Source organism: Maniola hyperantus, chromosome 20 (genome assembly GCF_902806685.2).
Source record: "Maniola hyperantus chromosome 20, iAphHyp1.2, whole genome shotgun sequence".
NCBI classification, from domain to species: Eukaryota; Metazoa; Arthropoda; class Insecta; order Lepidoptera; family Nymphalidae; genus Maniola; species Maniola hyperantus.
In genome coordinates this window covers 267,911-284,411 of record NC_048555.1, presented here as the reverse complement: position 1 = coordinate 284,411, position 16,501 = coordinate 267,911, and the positions used below count along the sequence as shown (strand labels likewise).

The window sequence follows — 16,501 nt, the reverse complement described above, 5'->3', positions numbered from 1 at the left end:
AACCGAAATGTTTCCTTACAAAGATTTTCACCAAGTCTTATCCATAGAAATTAAGTTGCCAACGTGAATGTGCAAAAGAAATAAATACGGAAAACGAAAGCAAAAAAAACGGAAAACCGAAAACTAAAAACGGAAACGCAAACGGAAACCCTGCAACAAAGAAAAACAAGATTATAATTTGTGCTGTGTGAAAATTTCGACACGTGGAATTTTCCCGATCAAACACAACTCACCTATTGAACTCCTGGCCACCAATGGTTTTCAGGAGTCCACCCACAACCCATTATCCTCATTTATTTGGGAAGGTAAAATAACTGGAACTGAAAGTGAAATCATGAAATTAGGATTTTCTCTAACCAAACCGCCATTTTGTCGAATCCACATTACTTGATTTTTCACTCACCATAATTGATGAAACATTGAAATACGTTAGGATGACTAAATTTATAACTATTGTATTTTCCCAGGCGAAGCCATGGGCGAAAAAGGAGTGAGATTTTCCTGGAACGAAAAAAATTCGTCTTCACATGTTGACTCCAGAAAAATTCTAAATCTCACCAATCGGTGTTGCCAGACGCAACCCGAGTGTGGCCGCTCTCATTTAGTTTGATCATGAAGCCAATTCATTTTTGAATATTTGCGGAACCTAAGGATATATTATAAGAACCGTTTTGTTAATGACTTAACAATAAACAAATGATATTATGGTTTTATTTAATTATTTTGTTTTATTTTTACGACAATTGACAACGAAGCAAACGCCATCTATTGTGGCTCGAATGAACTCTGAACATCGACCCACGCGTAGTTCTGCACCTTGATGCTAGGTGGCACCAACATACTTTGAACAAAATTGATTTTTATTAAAAGCGAAACGCTAGTTAGTAGTTCAAAATTTACAACGTCACAATACTTCCCCTCCTACGAAAAGGTTCAACAGGTTGAACCACGCTGCCCTCAGCGTCATCCAACAACTACTAACAATTTGCCTGAAACAAACAAAAAAACACAGAAGTTACGCGTGAACGCACATCTACTACTAACAAGGAAAATTGTCTAACAAAATAAATATACTGAAAACAGTGTAAGGTTTTATACATTATACTTAACTACACAACCCTAACTTCTAAAAAGAATATATACAAAAAAACTTCATGGTGTCTAAGACACTTGAGTGGAAACATCTTGGCATCATTCTTCAGCTGACTGATAGAATGCGTCTAGGCCTACGGTGGTTCACTCTTTTAAACTACCATCGTAATATTTGTTACTCAACAAATACGGAAAATCTGGTTGTGAACGGGTCCATCTGATATGGCAACCGTTCTCTATCCCATTTGGAAAAATAAAACCGAATCAAAATCGGAATATGAGAAAAAAAAACGAAATAACTCTCCTAGAAAATAGATCTCGGAACAGAATCGGAAAAATAACAGAAATGATCCATTATCTAGAAGGAAAACGAAAACAAAACACAAAACCCCCCCTTTTCGTTATCCCCAAAGTACGATATTTGCATTTTTACTTTCTCAACCGGTTGGTCTACCACAAGCATTCCAATCATCACATATTCATCCCTACATACATCCACTACATTCATCCTCAACTGAACCATGGTAATGTAACTGTTAATTCAGAACATCACTACACTCATACAAATTCCTAATTGAATATTGATAACTTAAATATTCAAACAGTTTAGACCAAACTAAGTAATGGCAAATATCTACTTCTTAATATCCTTAATATGCCAAGTGCCTATTGGGTGGTTGTCAGCTACTCTAACTAGTTCGTAAACCAAAGGTGACAAAACCTTGACAACCCTGCACTTTTCATACTTAGGTGCCAGCTTAGCTGCGAAAAAATTTGTAGCGTCGCTTTGTGGATAGGTCTTTTTCCACACTATATCCCCAACAGAATAGCTTGCAGACCTACGCCTTAAGTTGTAATGCGTTGCATACTCTGCATGAGCCTGAAACAAATTTCTCCTAACCTGACCAAATATGTCCTCCAAATTTCCAAACTTTCCTGCGTATTCCTCCCTTGGAATTCCGGCCTCGTACTCCTTATCCGTGTCCTTATAGAAGGAACCATTTAAAACCGGTTCTCTAGCGTGGACAAGGAAGAACGGGGAGAATCCAGTGGATTCATTAACCGCACTGTTTATGGCGAACTGGACCTTGTACAGGTTTTCGTCCCAGGACCTGTGGTTATCTTTCACAAAAGCGGCTACAGCAGTCATAACAACCTTATTGTACCTCTCAACAAGGTTAACTTGCGGAGTGTACAGTGGTGTGTAGTGTAATTTCGGAATATTATAACGCTTAATGAGATTACGGAATTCAGATCCTGTAAATTGGGACCCATTGTCCACAATCACAGTCTCTGGAACACTATGGTTCAAAAATACAAAATTCTCTAGCGCTTTAACAACAGCGGCACCTGTGGCACGCCGTAACGGAAACAACATTGTATATTTCGAAAAACAACACGTCACCACAAAAAGAAATGTAAATCCTGATTTAGACCTAGGCAAAGGTCCGACTAAATCAGCCGAAATGACCTGAAAAGGTCTCTCGCAGACTTTAGGCTTCCCTAGCAGACCTGGAGTGGCTGATGTCGTGTGTTTATACGCAGAGCAAGTATCACAATTCTTAACGTACTCAACCACGTCCTTATACATACCACGCCAAAAATATCTGAGGGATAATCTGCGATGAGTTTTGAACACACCAAAATGACCTGCAGTTGCATCTGCATGGTTTTGTTGCATAATTCTAAGGATGTCGTTCTTGTGGACTACCTCTTTCCAGTCGAACTCACTGAGAAGCTGGTATTTACATTTACTGTAACGATATAGTTTATCGTTCAAAATACAAAATTCGGAAAATTTGCTGGATTGATTTTACAGCCATTAAATGTTTTGTCATACCAGTCATCTACCAAAACTTGTTGACTAGAGTTATCATCACGATCACCAACTACATCTACGTGTATGAGTCTCGACAAGGTATCCGGAACTACATTATCACAACCCTTCCTATGTTCGATAACAAAATTATACTGTGATAATCTACAACCCCATCTGGCGAGTCGTCCTGAGGGATTTTCTAAATTTAAGAACCACTTTAGGGATGCATGGTCTGTGATAATTGTGACTGGCTTGGAACCAAAATAAGCCTGAAATTTCTCCACTGCAAAAATCACAGCTAGAGCCTCGCGTTCCGTCGCGCTGTAATTCCTTTCGTTTTTATTTAGGCTCCTACTGACATACGCAATGGGATGATCGCAACCATCGGTTTCTTGCGTTAGCATACCGCCAACACCATATGCAGAAGCATCACAATGTATTTTGAATGGTTTTTCAAAATTCGGTACCGCAAGAACAGGTGCGGTTACCAACGCATTCTTCAATGTATTAAATGCTACCTCTGCCTGTTCGCTCCACTCAAATTTAGGTGCGTTCTTTCCTTTACTCGTTAGTCTATTGAGTGGTGCAGCGATGGTTGAAAAATTCCTAATAAAGCGCCTGTACCAAGAACAAGTGCCTAGGAAAATCTTTACCTCCTGTGCAGTTTTTGGGGTCGGAAAGTTCAAAACTGCGGCAACTTTTCCAGGATCTGTGCGTAAACCAAATTCATCCACTATATACCCTAAATATTTCAAAGAGTTTCTAAAAAAATTACATTTATCAAAATTTATGGATAGTTGAGCCATTTTTAGTTTATCCAGAACTCTGTTTAATAAAATTAAATGGGTTTCAAAATCAGCAGAACAAATAACAATATCATCTATATAACAAAATACTATTCCATTTTCAATATCACTACAAAAATTTTGATTAAATAACTGGTCCATTAACCTCTGCTGTCGTGCTGGTGCACCGCATAGGCCAAACGGCATGACTTTAAATTTGAATAACCCTCTACCAGGAACTGTAAAACTGGTTTTTTCCTGAGAGTCGTTAGCTAACTGGAATTTGCCAGAAACTTGAACTTAAATCAATCGATGATAAAAACCTTGCCTCTTTCAAGCTATCTAGAATTTGTGGAATGTACGGTATTGAGTATGAATCCCCCTTTGTCACTGAATTTAATTTCCTGCAATCTAGGCAAAATCTCCAGTCTCCATTTGCCTTTTTCACTAAAATTGCTGGGTTATTCCAAGGGCTTTCACTCGGAGTAACTACGTCCATTTCCAGCATCCTATCTAACTCTTTACTTAAAGCTTCCTTCTTTTCGGGAGAAAGTGGATATTGTTTTATTTTTATTGGCAAGGCATCACCGGTGTCAATAACATGTTCAATTAATTTTGTTCTACCCAATCCAATTTTCTCTGAAGAAATATCTAAAAATTTATTTACTACAGACTGGGCTAATTCTTTCTGTTGAGATGATAAGTTTTCAAAAGAAGTGATGGTATGAATTTGTTCATTATCAATCGCACAAATATTGTAAAATTGAGAAGGTGCCTTAATTAATTCTAAATTATCAAAAATGCCAGGGGCTAACTGAAATGTTTTCCAAAAGTCACAGCCAAAAATAACATCCGCTATTATAGAGGGTACTACAAAAAATTTTATTATGTGAGTTACGGAATTATAAGTAATCGGAATAAACATATAACCCATGCAATCAAGTTTGTCTCCATTTGCCACTGAAAATGTGGTATCAATACTGCTATGCAATTTATAACCGAATCTCAAAAAAACCCTTGTGCGCCTGGTTACCCAAAATTGACGCGCAAGCACCGGAATCTAGTAAACCTGTAATCTCAAAACCGTCAACAAAAACCTTTAAATATGGCCTAAAGTCTCGTTTATCCACTGAATACAGAACTGTGTCAGGTAAAAGGGATGTTTTGTTGTTAATGACCAAGTTCTTTACTTGTGTCTCTGCACAGTTCTTACTAATTAGTTTTTTGAATTTTTGTCCGGAGCGGGTTTACTAATCGCCTTTTTACTACAACTTGGACATGTCTTTACTGTAAAGTTCTGACGTCCACACGAAAAACATCTAATAAATTTCGGAACTGTCCTGCAAAATTTAAAGGAATGGTTACCCTTGCCGCACTTGTAACATAGTTGTTTATTTGTTTTCGTAAAATCAGTGCCTTTACTTGTATCAACCTTAGGTGCAGGTGTGACTGAAAGTGTGTTTATCTGTTTTGTCACTTGTTTGTAAGCAAACTCTGAACTTAAAGTTGCCTTACTGTTAGTAGGCTCAGAAAATAAGGCGGAACGCTGCCTCGCAGCCTCTAGTTTGCGACACTTTTCCTTCAACATTGCGACAGACTTAATGTCAACAAGAGCTAATTGTTCTGAGTAAAAAGGGCGAATATTATGTAATAAAATTTGTAACTTTTGTTCTTCGGAAAGTGGTGTTGACAACCTTGAAAACATGCCAAACATTACAGCGAAATAGATAGACACAGGTTCTTCAGAGCCTTGTGTTCTTGCTCGAATTTCACCTAGCAACCTGTAGTCATAATCTACTGCATCAAATTCCTCTAAAAATAAAGTTTTCAATTCTGACCAAGACGAAACTTGACATTTGTTGCCTCTGTACCATAACAATGCTCGGCCTGTAAAAAGATGAAATGCAGAAACAAATAATTTTCCATCTGAAACGCCATAAGATCTTTTATATTCCTCAACGCGTTCGATGAAACTGCGCGGATCACCCTGTCCGTTGAAATTTAACTTCCACTTGGCAACATTTTTATCACCAGTGCAGTCAACGGCGGTACTCTCGGAATCCAGTGATTCGTCGTGAGACGACTCATTGTCAGCATCTAATCTGGAAATCAAACTCTGCAACTTTGTATGTAATTCACTCTTCCTACTTATTAAGCTGAGTTCGGAACACTGTATTCTCAAAATTCTAAAGTACAAATGTGAAGCTAAAGCTTTAGACCTACAGAGGGCATGTCTATCTTTAGTGTCAGAACACTTTTTTAATAAATCTTCTAAGTCTTGAAGTTTTTTAGTAATAACCCCTAACTCACTTTCAGAAGTGAAATCCGTCTCTAAAATTGATTCAGAAGGAATTTCCTGAATTAATTGTTTTAACTGTTTCTTTAAACCTAGCACTGTAGGTGCTGGAGTTTCGGAACGAATGGATACCTCATAACACAATTCGTCCTTCAAAAGTGAATGAAACTGGGCAAAAGTCTGTTCCATTGTGTTAAGTCAAAACACATTTAACAAAATATCGAGCTTGTGTAACTGTCTATGTTTAGCCTTATACAAATTGGTTAAACACAAACACAAAAGAAGTTATTTAAACTATTAAATATACACAAGCAAAATACACAACAAAAACAATATTCTTAAGTCTATCCTAACTATTTTATCCAATTATGTTCCTATTCCAAAATATTGTTAATAATACAAGCACATATTATTACTATAGTAAACAAAATATAACAAAATAAAACTTCCCAAAATTGAATAAATGATTGTAAGGTGCAGTATCACCTTTATGAGTACACAGTGTGTTACAACCTTTACAATTACAAAAGTAAACAGGCAACAAAGTTGCAATGAACTCTGACTAGCATATTATCTTTCAAAAAAAAAACAAAGAGATTGTGCAATGGTTTGATGGCTGTTACTTTACACTTTTAACACATAACCTAAAATACAACAAAATCTGTTTCTAAATGTCACTTTAAACTACCAGCATTCAATTAAACTTAACATGTTTTGTGTGTGAAGTAGCTTTTATCATAACCTTAACACAGCTCTAAACAAAATTTCAACAAAATAATGAAGTATCAAGTCACTGACAAAAAAAATTGTTCATAACTTCATACTTGAACTTAATGTAATCTCTGAATATAGTTTATATATTTAGTTTCACAAGTTGTAACTCTTAGTATTTATAAATGTATGTGTGTAACTAGTTAACAGCACATAGCGTTTCAAAACTTTAATTATACTAAGTTACCGGAATTTTCAAACATAAGATGTACTTACTATTGAAAGCAATACCCAACAACAACTCAGTTAAGCAATGTTTATTACTAAACTGAAGGCAAACATTCACTTATACACCTCCAAGGTAAGTCGAATAACATAATTAACGGCATAAGCACCATTTATAAAGTGTTGATTAAGTAAGAAAAAAAAATGTTGGACTATACTCAGAAAATTACTTAAACTATCAAACAAAATTTCTAACTATTAGTTATTATTTAGTTAGTTAACCATAAAAAAAAACAGCTTAGAGCTCTTTGCAATGTGTCACCACTTAGAAAATTGTACAATCAGCGGAGTACATTTCATAAAATTCACAAAATTTCTCAAAATATACTGAAATAACTATATAAAAAAAACGTTCGGGCGCCATTTGTAAGGGTGATAAATTGGGCGGAATAGAAATATACCCGGATACGGAATAATCTACCACCTTACAAAGATTAGAGGAAAAAAAAATAATTTTACTTACTTGATCTATCTACCTAGTAAAGAATAGAAGCTAGCCGTCGACTCCCTTGTAATGTATATGAGGTGTTATAAATGAAATTTGCTAGATGTTAGGCAAAATCGTTTTAATGTAACTTTTACCGGGGTCGCTTAATACATAGTGATGGCTAATAATGCTTAGTTATTCTAGCTTAATGCCAAGACTTAATTTAGATACATTAGAATGCCTTAGGTAGATAGTACATAAATCTATGTTTTAAATTTAAGATGCCATTGGCATGGAATAGACAATGACACAGTAAAATTCATAAAATTGTTTCAAAATAAAAGCTCAGTAGTAAAGACAGGGTTCTTACTGTACACATACACTAAGAAGGTTCACTAAACTGTTCCAGAATACAAACATTTGCTTACTTGTAGGTGCGAAGACTGCAAGGTAGCTGGACGGCATCGGCCAAGCTCCCAAAACTCAATTTAACTTGATTCTTCACAACCGAAATGTTTCCTTACAAAGATTTTCACCAAGTCTTATCCATAGAAATTAAGTTGCCAACGTGAATGTGCAAAAGAAATAAATACGGAAAACGAAAGCAAAAAAAACGGAAAACCGAAAACTAAAAACGGAAACGCAAACGGAAACCCTGCAACAAAGAAAAACAAGATTATAATTTGTGCTGTGTGAAAATTTCGACACGTGGAATTTTCCCGATCAAACACAACTCACCTATTGAACTCCTGGCCACCAATGGTTTTCAGGAGTCCACCCACAACCCATTATCCTCATTTATTTGGGAAGGTAAAATAACTGGAACTGAAAGTGAAATCATGAAATTAGGATTTTCTCTAACCAAACCGCCATTTTGTCGAATCCACATTACTTGATTTTTCACTCACCATAATTGATGAAACATTGAAATACGTTAGGATGACTAAATTTATAACTATTGTATTTTCCCAGGCGAAGCCATGGGCGAAAAAGAGTGAGATTTTCCTGGAACGAAAAAATTCGTCTTCACATGTTGACTCCAGAAAATTCTAAATCTCACCAATCGGTGTTGCCAGACGCAACCCGAGTGTGGCCGCTCTCATTTAGTTTGATCATGAAGCCAATTCATTTTTGAATATTTGCGGAACCTAAGGATATATTATAAGAACCGTTTTGTTAATGACTTAACAATAAACAAATGATATTATGGTTTTATTTAATTATTTTGTTTTATTTTTACGACAATTGACAACGAAGCAAACGCCATCTATTGTGGCTCGAATGAACTCTGAACATCGACCCACGCGTAGTTCTGCACCTTGATGCTAGGTGGCACCAACATACTTTGAACAAAATTGATTTTTATTAAAAGCGAAACGCTAGTTAGTAGTTCAAAATTTACAACGTCACAAAATGCATGCCGGTTTGCCAGTAATTGGGTGTACACTCTAAATTTTTTCTCTGTGAACTGTAATTGTTATTTTATAATATGTGTACTATCTGTTGGCAAACCAATAAAATAAAATAAAATAAAATAAAATTTAAACACTTTTCAAAAAACCAGCCAAGTGCGAGTCAGGCTCGCGCAATGAGGGTTCCGTACTACCGTCGTAATTTTTCGACATTTTGCGCGATAATTCAAAAACTATGATGCATAAAAATAAATAAAAATCTGTTTTAGAATGTACAGGTGAAGACCTTTCATATGATACCCCACTTGATATAGTCACTCACTTCGAAAGTTGAAAATACTAATTATTAGTTCATGACCACAATTTAATTTTTTTGTGTGATCTAACCCTAAATTCACAGTTTTCAGATTTTTCCCAAAATGTCAGCTATATATAAGATCTACCTACCTGCCAAATTTCATGATTCTAGGGCAACGGGAAGTACCCTGTAGGTTTCTTGACAGACAGACAGACAGACAAAAAAGTGATCCTATAAGGGTTCCGTTTTTCCTTTTGAGGTACGGAACCCTAAAAATGGTATTGCCCTCGCAATTAGATTCACTAATTTCCTTAGCAGAATGACAGTGGTGATCTCGAAATAACTGTTGACTTTCTAACGGAAATAGATAAATTAGTACAATTAATTGAATCTCCAGTTTTTGCATGTAAGTACAAAACTCTACTTTCTTACTTAATAAAAAAAATTAGTTCTATTTTTGCTGATCACTAGTTAAGTATGTCAGTTAAGTAAGCCACGTACGTCTCCTGCGCGCGCTTTTCTCGAAACACTACACAAAACACCGTACCGGAAAGCAAAAACATTGTTCATATACCTACACAGTGTTGAGGTCTTAAAGTTCACTTTAATTAAGTATGGAGGGTATTAAAATACGTGTGCCCCTTTCAATCTTTATTTTGCGACTGTTTTAAAAAGCTTACCATAATTCTTATATATCCAATGTGGTTGTGTGAGTGACAAGCTTTCTTGTGTGTGATATAGGTAGGTAACTAAGTAGATGCGAACGGCGTAAGCCTATACTAATATTATAAAGAGGAAATGTCGTTAAGTTTGTTTGTAGGGGGTAATCTCTGGAACTACTGAACCGATTTTGAAAATTCTTTCACCAATAGAAAGCTACATTATTCCTGAGTGATATAGACTATATTATATACACGCGGGCGAAGCCGCGGGATCAGCTAGTATATTATAAGTAGGTAGCTGATCTTATTTATTAAATAAATTACTTATTTATTAAACACACAGAAAACGTCATATTAAATTATATGTAGAGGTACAGTGTTTTGTGTAGAGGTTTGGGTAGACGTTTTTGTAGTGTTTCGGGAAAAACACACGTAGGAGATGCCATTGCAAAATGTTCTATTAATTTTGTTCGTTTGTTGTAATTGATTTTTATATAACAACGATATCCGAGTCACTGCTGTAAACAAAGCGTGCATATGATGCAAGGCATTATAGACGGAAAATATTATATATCTGTATGTTTGCCGAGTGGTTCAGACGTTGATCTTCCAGTCGGTAGGTCAGGGGTTCGATCCCTATTCCCAGGCATGCACCTCTATATCCCTCTCTCATGTGATGGGGACAACACGCAGAGAAACTTTCAGCTTTTATAAAATATCGAAGATACTGGCGCGCTGGCTCTTATCCCATACATATAAAATGGTTGTGGTTAGATCTGCGACTCGAGCTGCTGGGCGGGCCGGGCAGCGCGGAGTTGCGCTCCGCACTGTTCGGGCTGCTGATGCTGCTGCCGCAGAGCGAGGCCTTCCACGCGCTGCGGCGCCGCCTGCACTGCGCGCCGCCGCACCAGCGCTCCGACTCCGCGCCGCCACACAGGTATTTTATAAAGCTCAGCGCACAGACTCGACTTCTCTGAAGCACATCGGTACTCATCAAGTGAGTACCGATTTTGATGAAATTGCCACAATGATAGCTTGCAACCTGGACACGAAGAGTTTATCAAAGAGCTGTAGTCGAGCTGACAGTCGGGGTGGGGACGGCCCGCACACACGCACAGCGTCACGCGCGGTCGACATGCAGGTGTGCGAGTCATCTGTAAACTAAATTGACAGGTCTGAAACTACTGCCATCCTTATGAATGATGATGGAGTCTTGTGAAAGGAACAGTATTTTTAGACTTGCCAGTTTTGTGAATAGCAGCATTAGATATGCCTTGATGTAAAGAATCAGCTTAGATCAATCTACAGTTTTGTATAAGTGGGTACAGAACTGATGACGCACTTGCAGGGAGGAAGACCGCACGGACATCGACTTCGAGGCACTGATAGAAGAGTTCAAACGCGTGCAAGCCGCGCATCGCGACTACAAGACGCTGGAGCGACGCCTCAGTCGCGCCAAGCTGTTCGACAGACCCTACTCGTAGCCGCACGACCATACAGATACAACACACCAACTGACTGGCACCATTGCAATCACACAATAATAGTGCCAACATGATGGCAGGGGACAAGTAGTGAACGGTAGTGTGCTGTGCGACATGCACCATACGCAATCATTCAAATTATATTTTGACGCTTTGTGCCATGCTGCTGTAATACGGTTCGGCCTTAAAATAAATACATGTAAAATAAATACATGTAAACTGGCGTAAATATAACAATACCTTCTACATTTAAACAAAAATACTCTTTTGTTTAAAAATGTTGTACTTGGCATCTATGATACTTACTAAATTATGCATCTTTTTTCTGTTAATTATTATATAAATAATGAGCTGTAACTAAATAAAATATTGTAAGTAGGTGGTCTACAAACCTTTTTTATAACAAAAATATTACTTAGTTAAATTGTTGATTTTTAGATTAATTAATTCCGTGTTGATTTCTCAACTAAGTATAAAAATATTATGTAGTGAGTAACAATATAAAATACGTTAGTTAATAAGTAAGCAAGTTTGCTGAACTGTACCTAAGGCTATATTGATAGTTTTAATACAGAAAACCATTTTGTAAATAGTATAAGACATTAATTTTATTATAATAAATTATTTGCACATTCCAATTTTGACTTTTGTTCACTTAAAATTTCATCAACCCTATAACCATCAAGCCATCAATCAATCAATCAATCAAGATCATGATAAACCCGTCGCCGGTTCACTTAACACGGGTCTCCTGAAGAATGAGAAGAAGTAGGCCATAGAAAGCGAAATAATACATTTTTAAATCCATTTGTGAGCCATACTGCTACACATCGACAGACAAAATATATTCGTTAATGATATACTTCCCCTCTTTTTGCGCTCAGTGTTTTTTAAAAATCAAACAAGAATTTTACGATAAAATTTTATTATGTTTTTAATTAACAGTAAAATAACAATTGTTTGCATAAAAGTTTAAAACTCATAACTTTAAATACAAAGTTTACCTTTAATAGTAATGTACTATTTATTGAATGTAAAAGCACCATGGAATTGAAAGAAACTTAACTGAATACTTTAGAACTTGTGGCAATCATAACCTCTCACTCGCACACTTTACACAGGTGTAGTGTGTAAGTGAGAGAGAATAAAATTAAATGCCACCATTCGATTCGTTTCTTTATTGGCATACAAGAAAAATATGTAAAATGCTACTATAGGCTATTAAGCTTGTTTCACACATGAATTATATTATAGTCTGAACAAAATAGACATTCAAGGTTGCAATAATTCACATAGGACAAAAATTGGTACAAATGTTGGGAACATACATATAAATCGATGGGGCTTTTCATAATTCATTTGTATATTGGTGTTCCCAACATTCGCACCAATGTTTAGCCCTATGTAAATTATTGTAACCATGTATGACTATTTTGACCGGAGTATAATATAATTTATATCCCCTAGTGTGAAAAAAGACTTACTATAACCAGTAACCAGAACGCTAGCAAAAACTTAGCGTTATTGTTATACTACCTAAACACAATCCAATACCAATAACCATTTACCTCATTTTGTAGTATTAATGATTTAATATTTTTCAAACTTGCAATGTATAATGTCGTGCACAATTTGGGTCAATGCTGCGTCGTAGGCCGAGTGGCCTACTTACGCAACGTTCGTTGACCTCTAGCGTCAGTCAGATGTTTTATTTGCAATATATCGTAAACTTTTACAAAATTATAGAATTTTTAAATATTTTATTTTGCGTCTTTTTTGTGGTATCATATCAGAAATCATCAGTACTGTCACCTGCCTTTTTTGCCAGCGTTCTGGTTACACCCTGTAGATATACTATATAAAATAATATCATTATCACATAATTAAAAATAGAAATGGAACAATTCATGAGATCTAAAGGAAAACTCAGTCATTATAATATTCATAGCAATATAGTGTAAAGATACCATTACATGCCATTACCATTCATATTATTATGGACTAAATTATAGTTTTTATTCTAGTTTTTAATACTGATTGCTTAGAACTTGTATAGATAACACAATAACAAATAAATTTTGTCTGTATTTAGATATGTGATAGATATAGATTTATAGAATAGATAAAACCCATTATTCATCCTTCTAGCAATAATATATTTAATTAACTAATATTTTTATAACTATTCTATAACTTTTTACACATCAGGAAATATTGTACATGAAAAATAGCGGTTTCGTAAAGCGTTGTCTCTGTCGTTAAGACCGACTAAACGTAGGTATGAATGACAGAGACAACGCTCTACAAAGCCGGATTCTTATTGTAAATATCGATGTACAATATTTCTTGCCGGCTACTGTACTTCTTTAGTACAATTAGTATTGATAGTCTACGAAAACGAAATTCGATGTCGATTTTTCAAATATATTTACAGCGCCTGTTGCGACCTTTTAATTTAGTATCGGTATCTGTGTGACTAGTCATAAAACAGAGCTTTACATTCATTATTTCTCTGAATTCATATAAACAATCACGAAAACCATGTGACATATGCAAACTCGTGCAGGAATATAATATACTTACTATATGTATAACTTTTTTATCATCATCATCAACCTATCGCCGGTTTACTACACAGCACGAGACTCCTCTCAGAATGAGAGAAGGGTTTGGCCCTAGTCCACCACGCTAGCCAAACGCCAATTGGCAGATTTCACACACTTTTGAGAACATTATGTAGTACTGTCAGGTGTGCACTACGCAGGGCCTCGATTGCGGTAGAATGACAGCTACAATGTCACGATCGCAATCACCTCTGATTGGTTGACGCTCGCTCACTATTGGCTACAATGCATTGTTGCAACAAGAATCACACAAAGTCAGCCAATCACAACAAGTGAGACTGTAATAATGATTGATGCAGGTTTTACCATATCGACCTACGGGTTTCCTTATGATGTTTTCCTTCATCCTTTCTATAAATGCAAATTATTAAGTTTCTATAATTACGATTTAGCGCTCCAGTACGATGCCGTGTAGAAACCAAAAGGGCATGGGTTTATTAAAGAGTGCCATACCCCTTCCAGGTTAGCCCGCTTCCACCTTAGACTGCATCATCACTTACCACCAGGTGAGATTGCAGTCAAGGGCTAACTTGTAGAGAGTATAAATACATGCATTATTATTCATCATTGTTCATGTTGTCATGTTAACTAAGTACACAGGCTGACTTTGAGTGTGGTTTTGTGCATGCGTTCTTATTGACATCCTCAGTGTCTTCCGGCAAGGAGCTAACCTCCTTACAGCTCGCCGACTCATAGATTACAGTTCTGATCCCCGACTCCAGAGACGTCATGGACGCATCCGAACTTGCTAATGGAGTACATGTCTCTGAATCTGAGCATTCTGTCACGTTATTCATATAATACTTACCTATACCTAAATTACATTTATTGGTGTTAAATTCATTTTTTACATTCAAATTATTTCCATTTTCATTTTTTACAGTCGGTAAAGCTAAAGGGGTTTCCGTGCACTTAAACCTAATATTTTCGTACGCAACATCAGAATTCTGCATATAGTAATCGGAACAATAATTATTATCTAAATACGTTCGACAGTCGTCCTTATTGCACCAACATTTATGATCACACGTTAAATTAACGCTTAATTCAATATTTGGATTACTGATTAAGTTTCTATTTCTCATGTTAGGATTTAAATCGTCTATAGTGTTGGTTTCGCCACTCAACACACCATCGTTTAAAACATTAATATTTGGATTGGAATCACAGTTAAAGTTGCTGTTACCACAACACTCTGTGTTTAAGCACTTTAAACTTTCTTCTATGTGAAGTCTATGGGCCCAATTTAAACTATTATCAACTTTAACTTGACTTGTCTTAGGATTCATAATCAATTTGTTTGTCATTTTAAAATCACGTTCACCGATAATATTATCATCAGCAGCACAAGTAGAGAGCAAAAAGTTGCGACAGTTGCGTCTAGTTCTAATAAGGTCGCCAGATATCTCATCGGCACTAGCTACGACAAGACAGTCGCGTTCGACATTAAAAGAGTCGCTAGATTTCACAAAATTGCGGGACAAGTCATCGCGACAGTCGCGATTGCCGCTAGTGAAGTTATTGGGTTTCATAAAACTATGGAGCACGTCGTTAATAGAGTCACTGGGTTTCACAAAGTTACGGGGAAAATCATCGCGATAATCGCGATCAGTAATAATAGAGTCATTAGCTACGTCCCGACAGTCGCATTCGGCGTTAATAAAGTCACTACATTTCACAAAGTTATAGGACACGTTGCGACAGGCGCGTTCGGTACTAATAGAGTCACTGGGTTTCACAAAGTTACGGGGGAAATCATCGACATAATCACATTGGGTACTAGTAGAGTCACTAGGCTTCGCAACGTTATAGGACACGTTGGGACAGGCGCGTTCGGTACTAATAGAGTCACTGGGTTTCACAAAGTTACGGGGGAAATCATCGACATAATCACATTGGGTACTAGTAGAGTCACTAGGCTTCGCAACGTTATAGGACACGTTGGGACAGGCGCGTTCGGTACTAATAGAGTCACTGGGTTTCACAAAGTTACGGGGGAAATCATCGACATAATCACATTGGGTACTAGTAGAGTCACTAGGCTTCGCAACGTTATAGGACACGTTGGGACAGGCGCGTTCGGTACTAATAGAGTCACTGGGTTTCACAAAGTTACGGGGGAAATCATCGACATAATCACATTGGGTACTAGTAGAGTCACTAGGCTTCGCAACGTTATAGGACACGTTGGGACAGGCGCGTTCGGTACTAATAGAGTCACTGGGTTTCACAAAGTTACGGGGGAAATCATCGACATAATCACATTGGGTACTAGTAGAGTCACTAGGCTTCGCAACGTTATAGGACACGTTGGGACAGGCGCGTTCGGTACTAATAGAGTCACTGGGTTTCACAAAGTTACGGGGGAAATCATCGACATAATCACATTGGGTACTAGTAGAGTCACTAGGCTTCGCAACGTTATAGGACACGTTGGGACAGGCGCGTTCGGTACTAATAGAGTCACTGGGTTTCACAAAGTTACGGGGGAAATCATCGACATAATCACATTGGGTACTAGTAGAGTCACTAGGCTTCGCAACGTTATAGGACACGTTGGGACAGGCGCGTTCGGTACTAATAGAGTCACTGGGTTTCACAAAGTT

At 36.9% G+C, this 16,501-nt stretch overlaps 1 protein-coding gene across 1 annotated transcript in view; it reads left to right on the top strand.

Annotated features, from left to right (window-relative positions):
• Positions 1 to 11,353, top strand: part of LOC117991574 (protein VAC14 homolog) — a 28,869-nt gene extending 17,516 nt beyond the window's left edge. The window contains exons 12-14 of the mRNA XM_069505628.1: positions 9,452 to 9,531; positions 10,562 to 10,724; positions 11,136 to 11,353. Coding sequence (XP_069361729.1) covers positions 9,452 to 9,531; positions 10,562 to 10,724; positions 11,136 to 11,271 — 379 coding nt within the window. The 3' untranslated portion in view covers positions 11,272 to 11,353. The remainder of the gene's footprint in view (positions 1 to 9,451; positions 9,532 to 10,561; positions 10,725 to 11,135) is intronic.
• Positions 11,354 to 16,501: the final 5,148 nt, after the last annotated feature.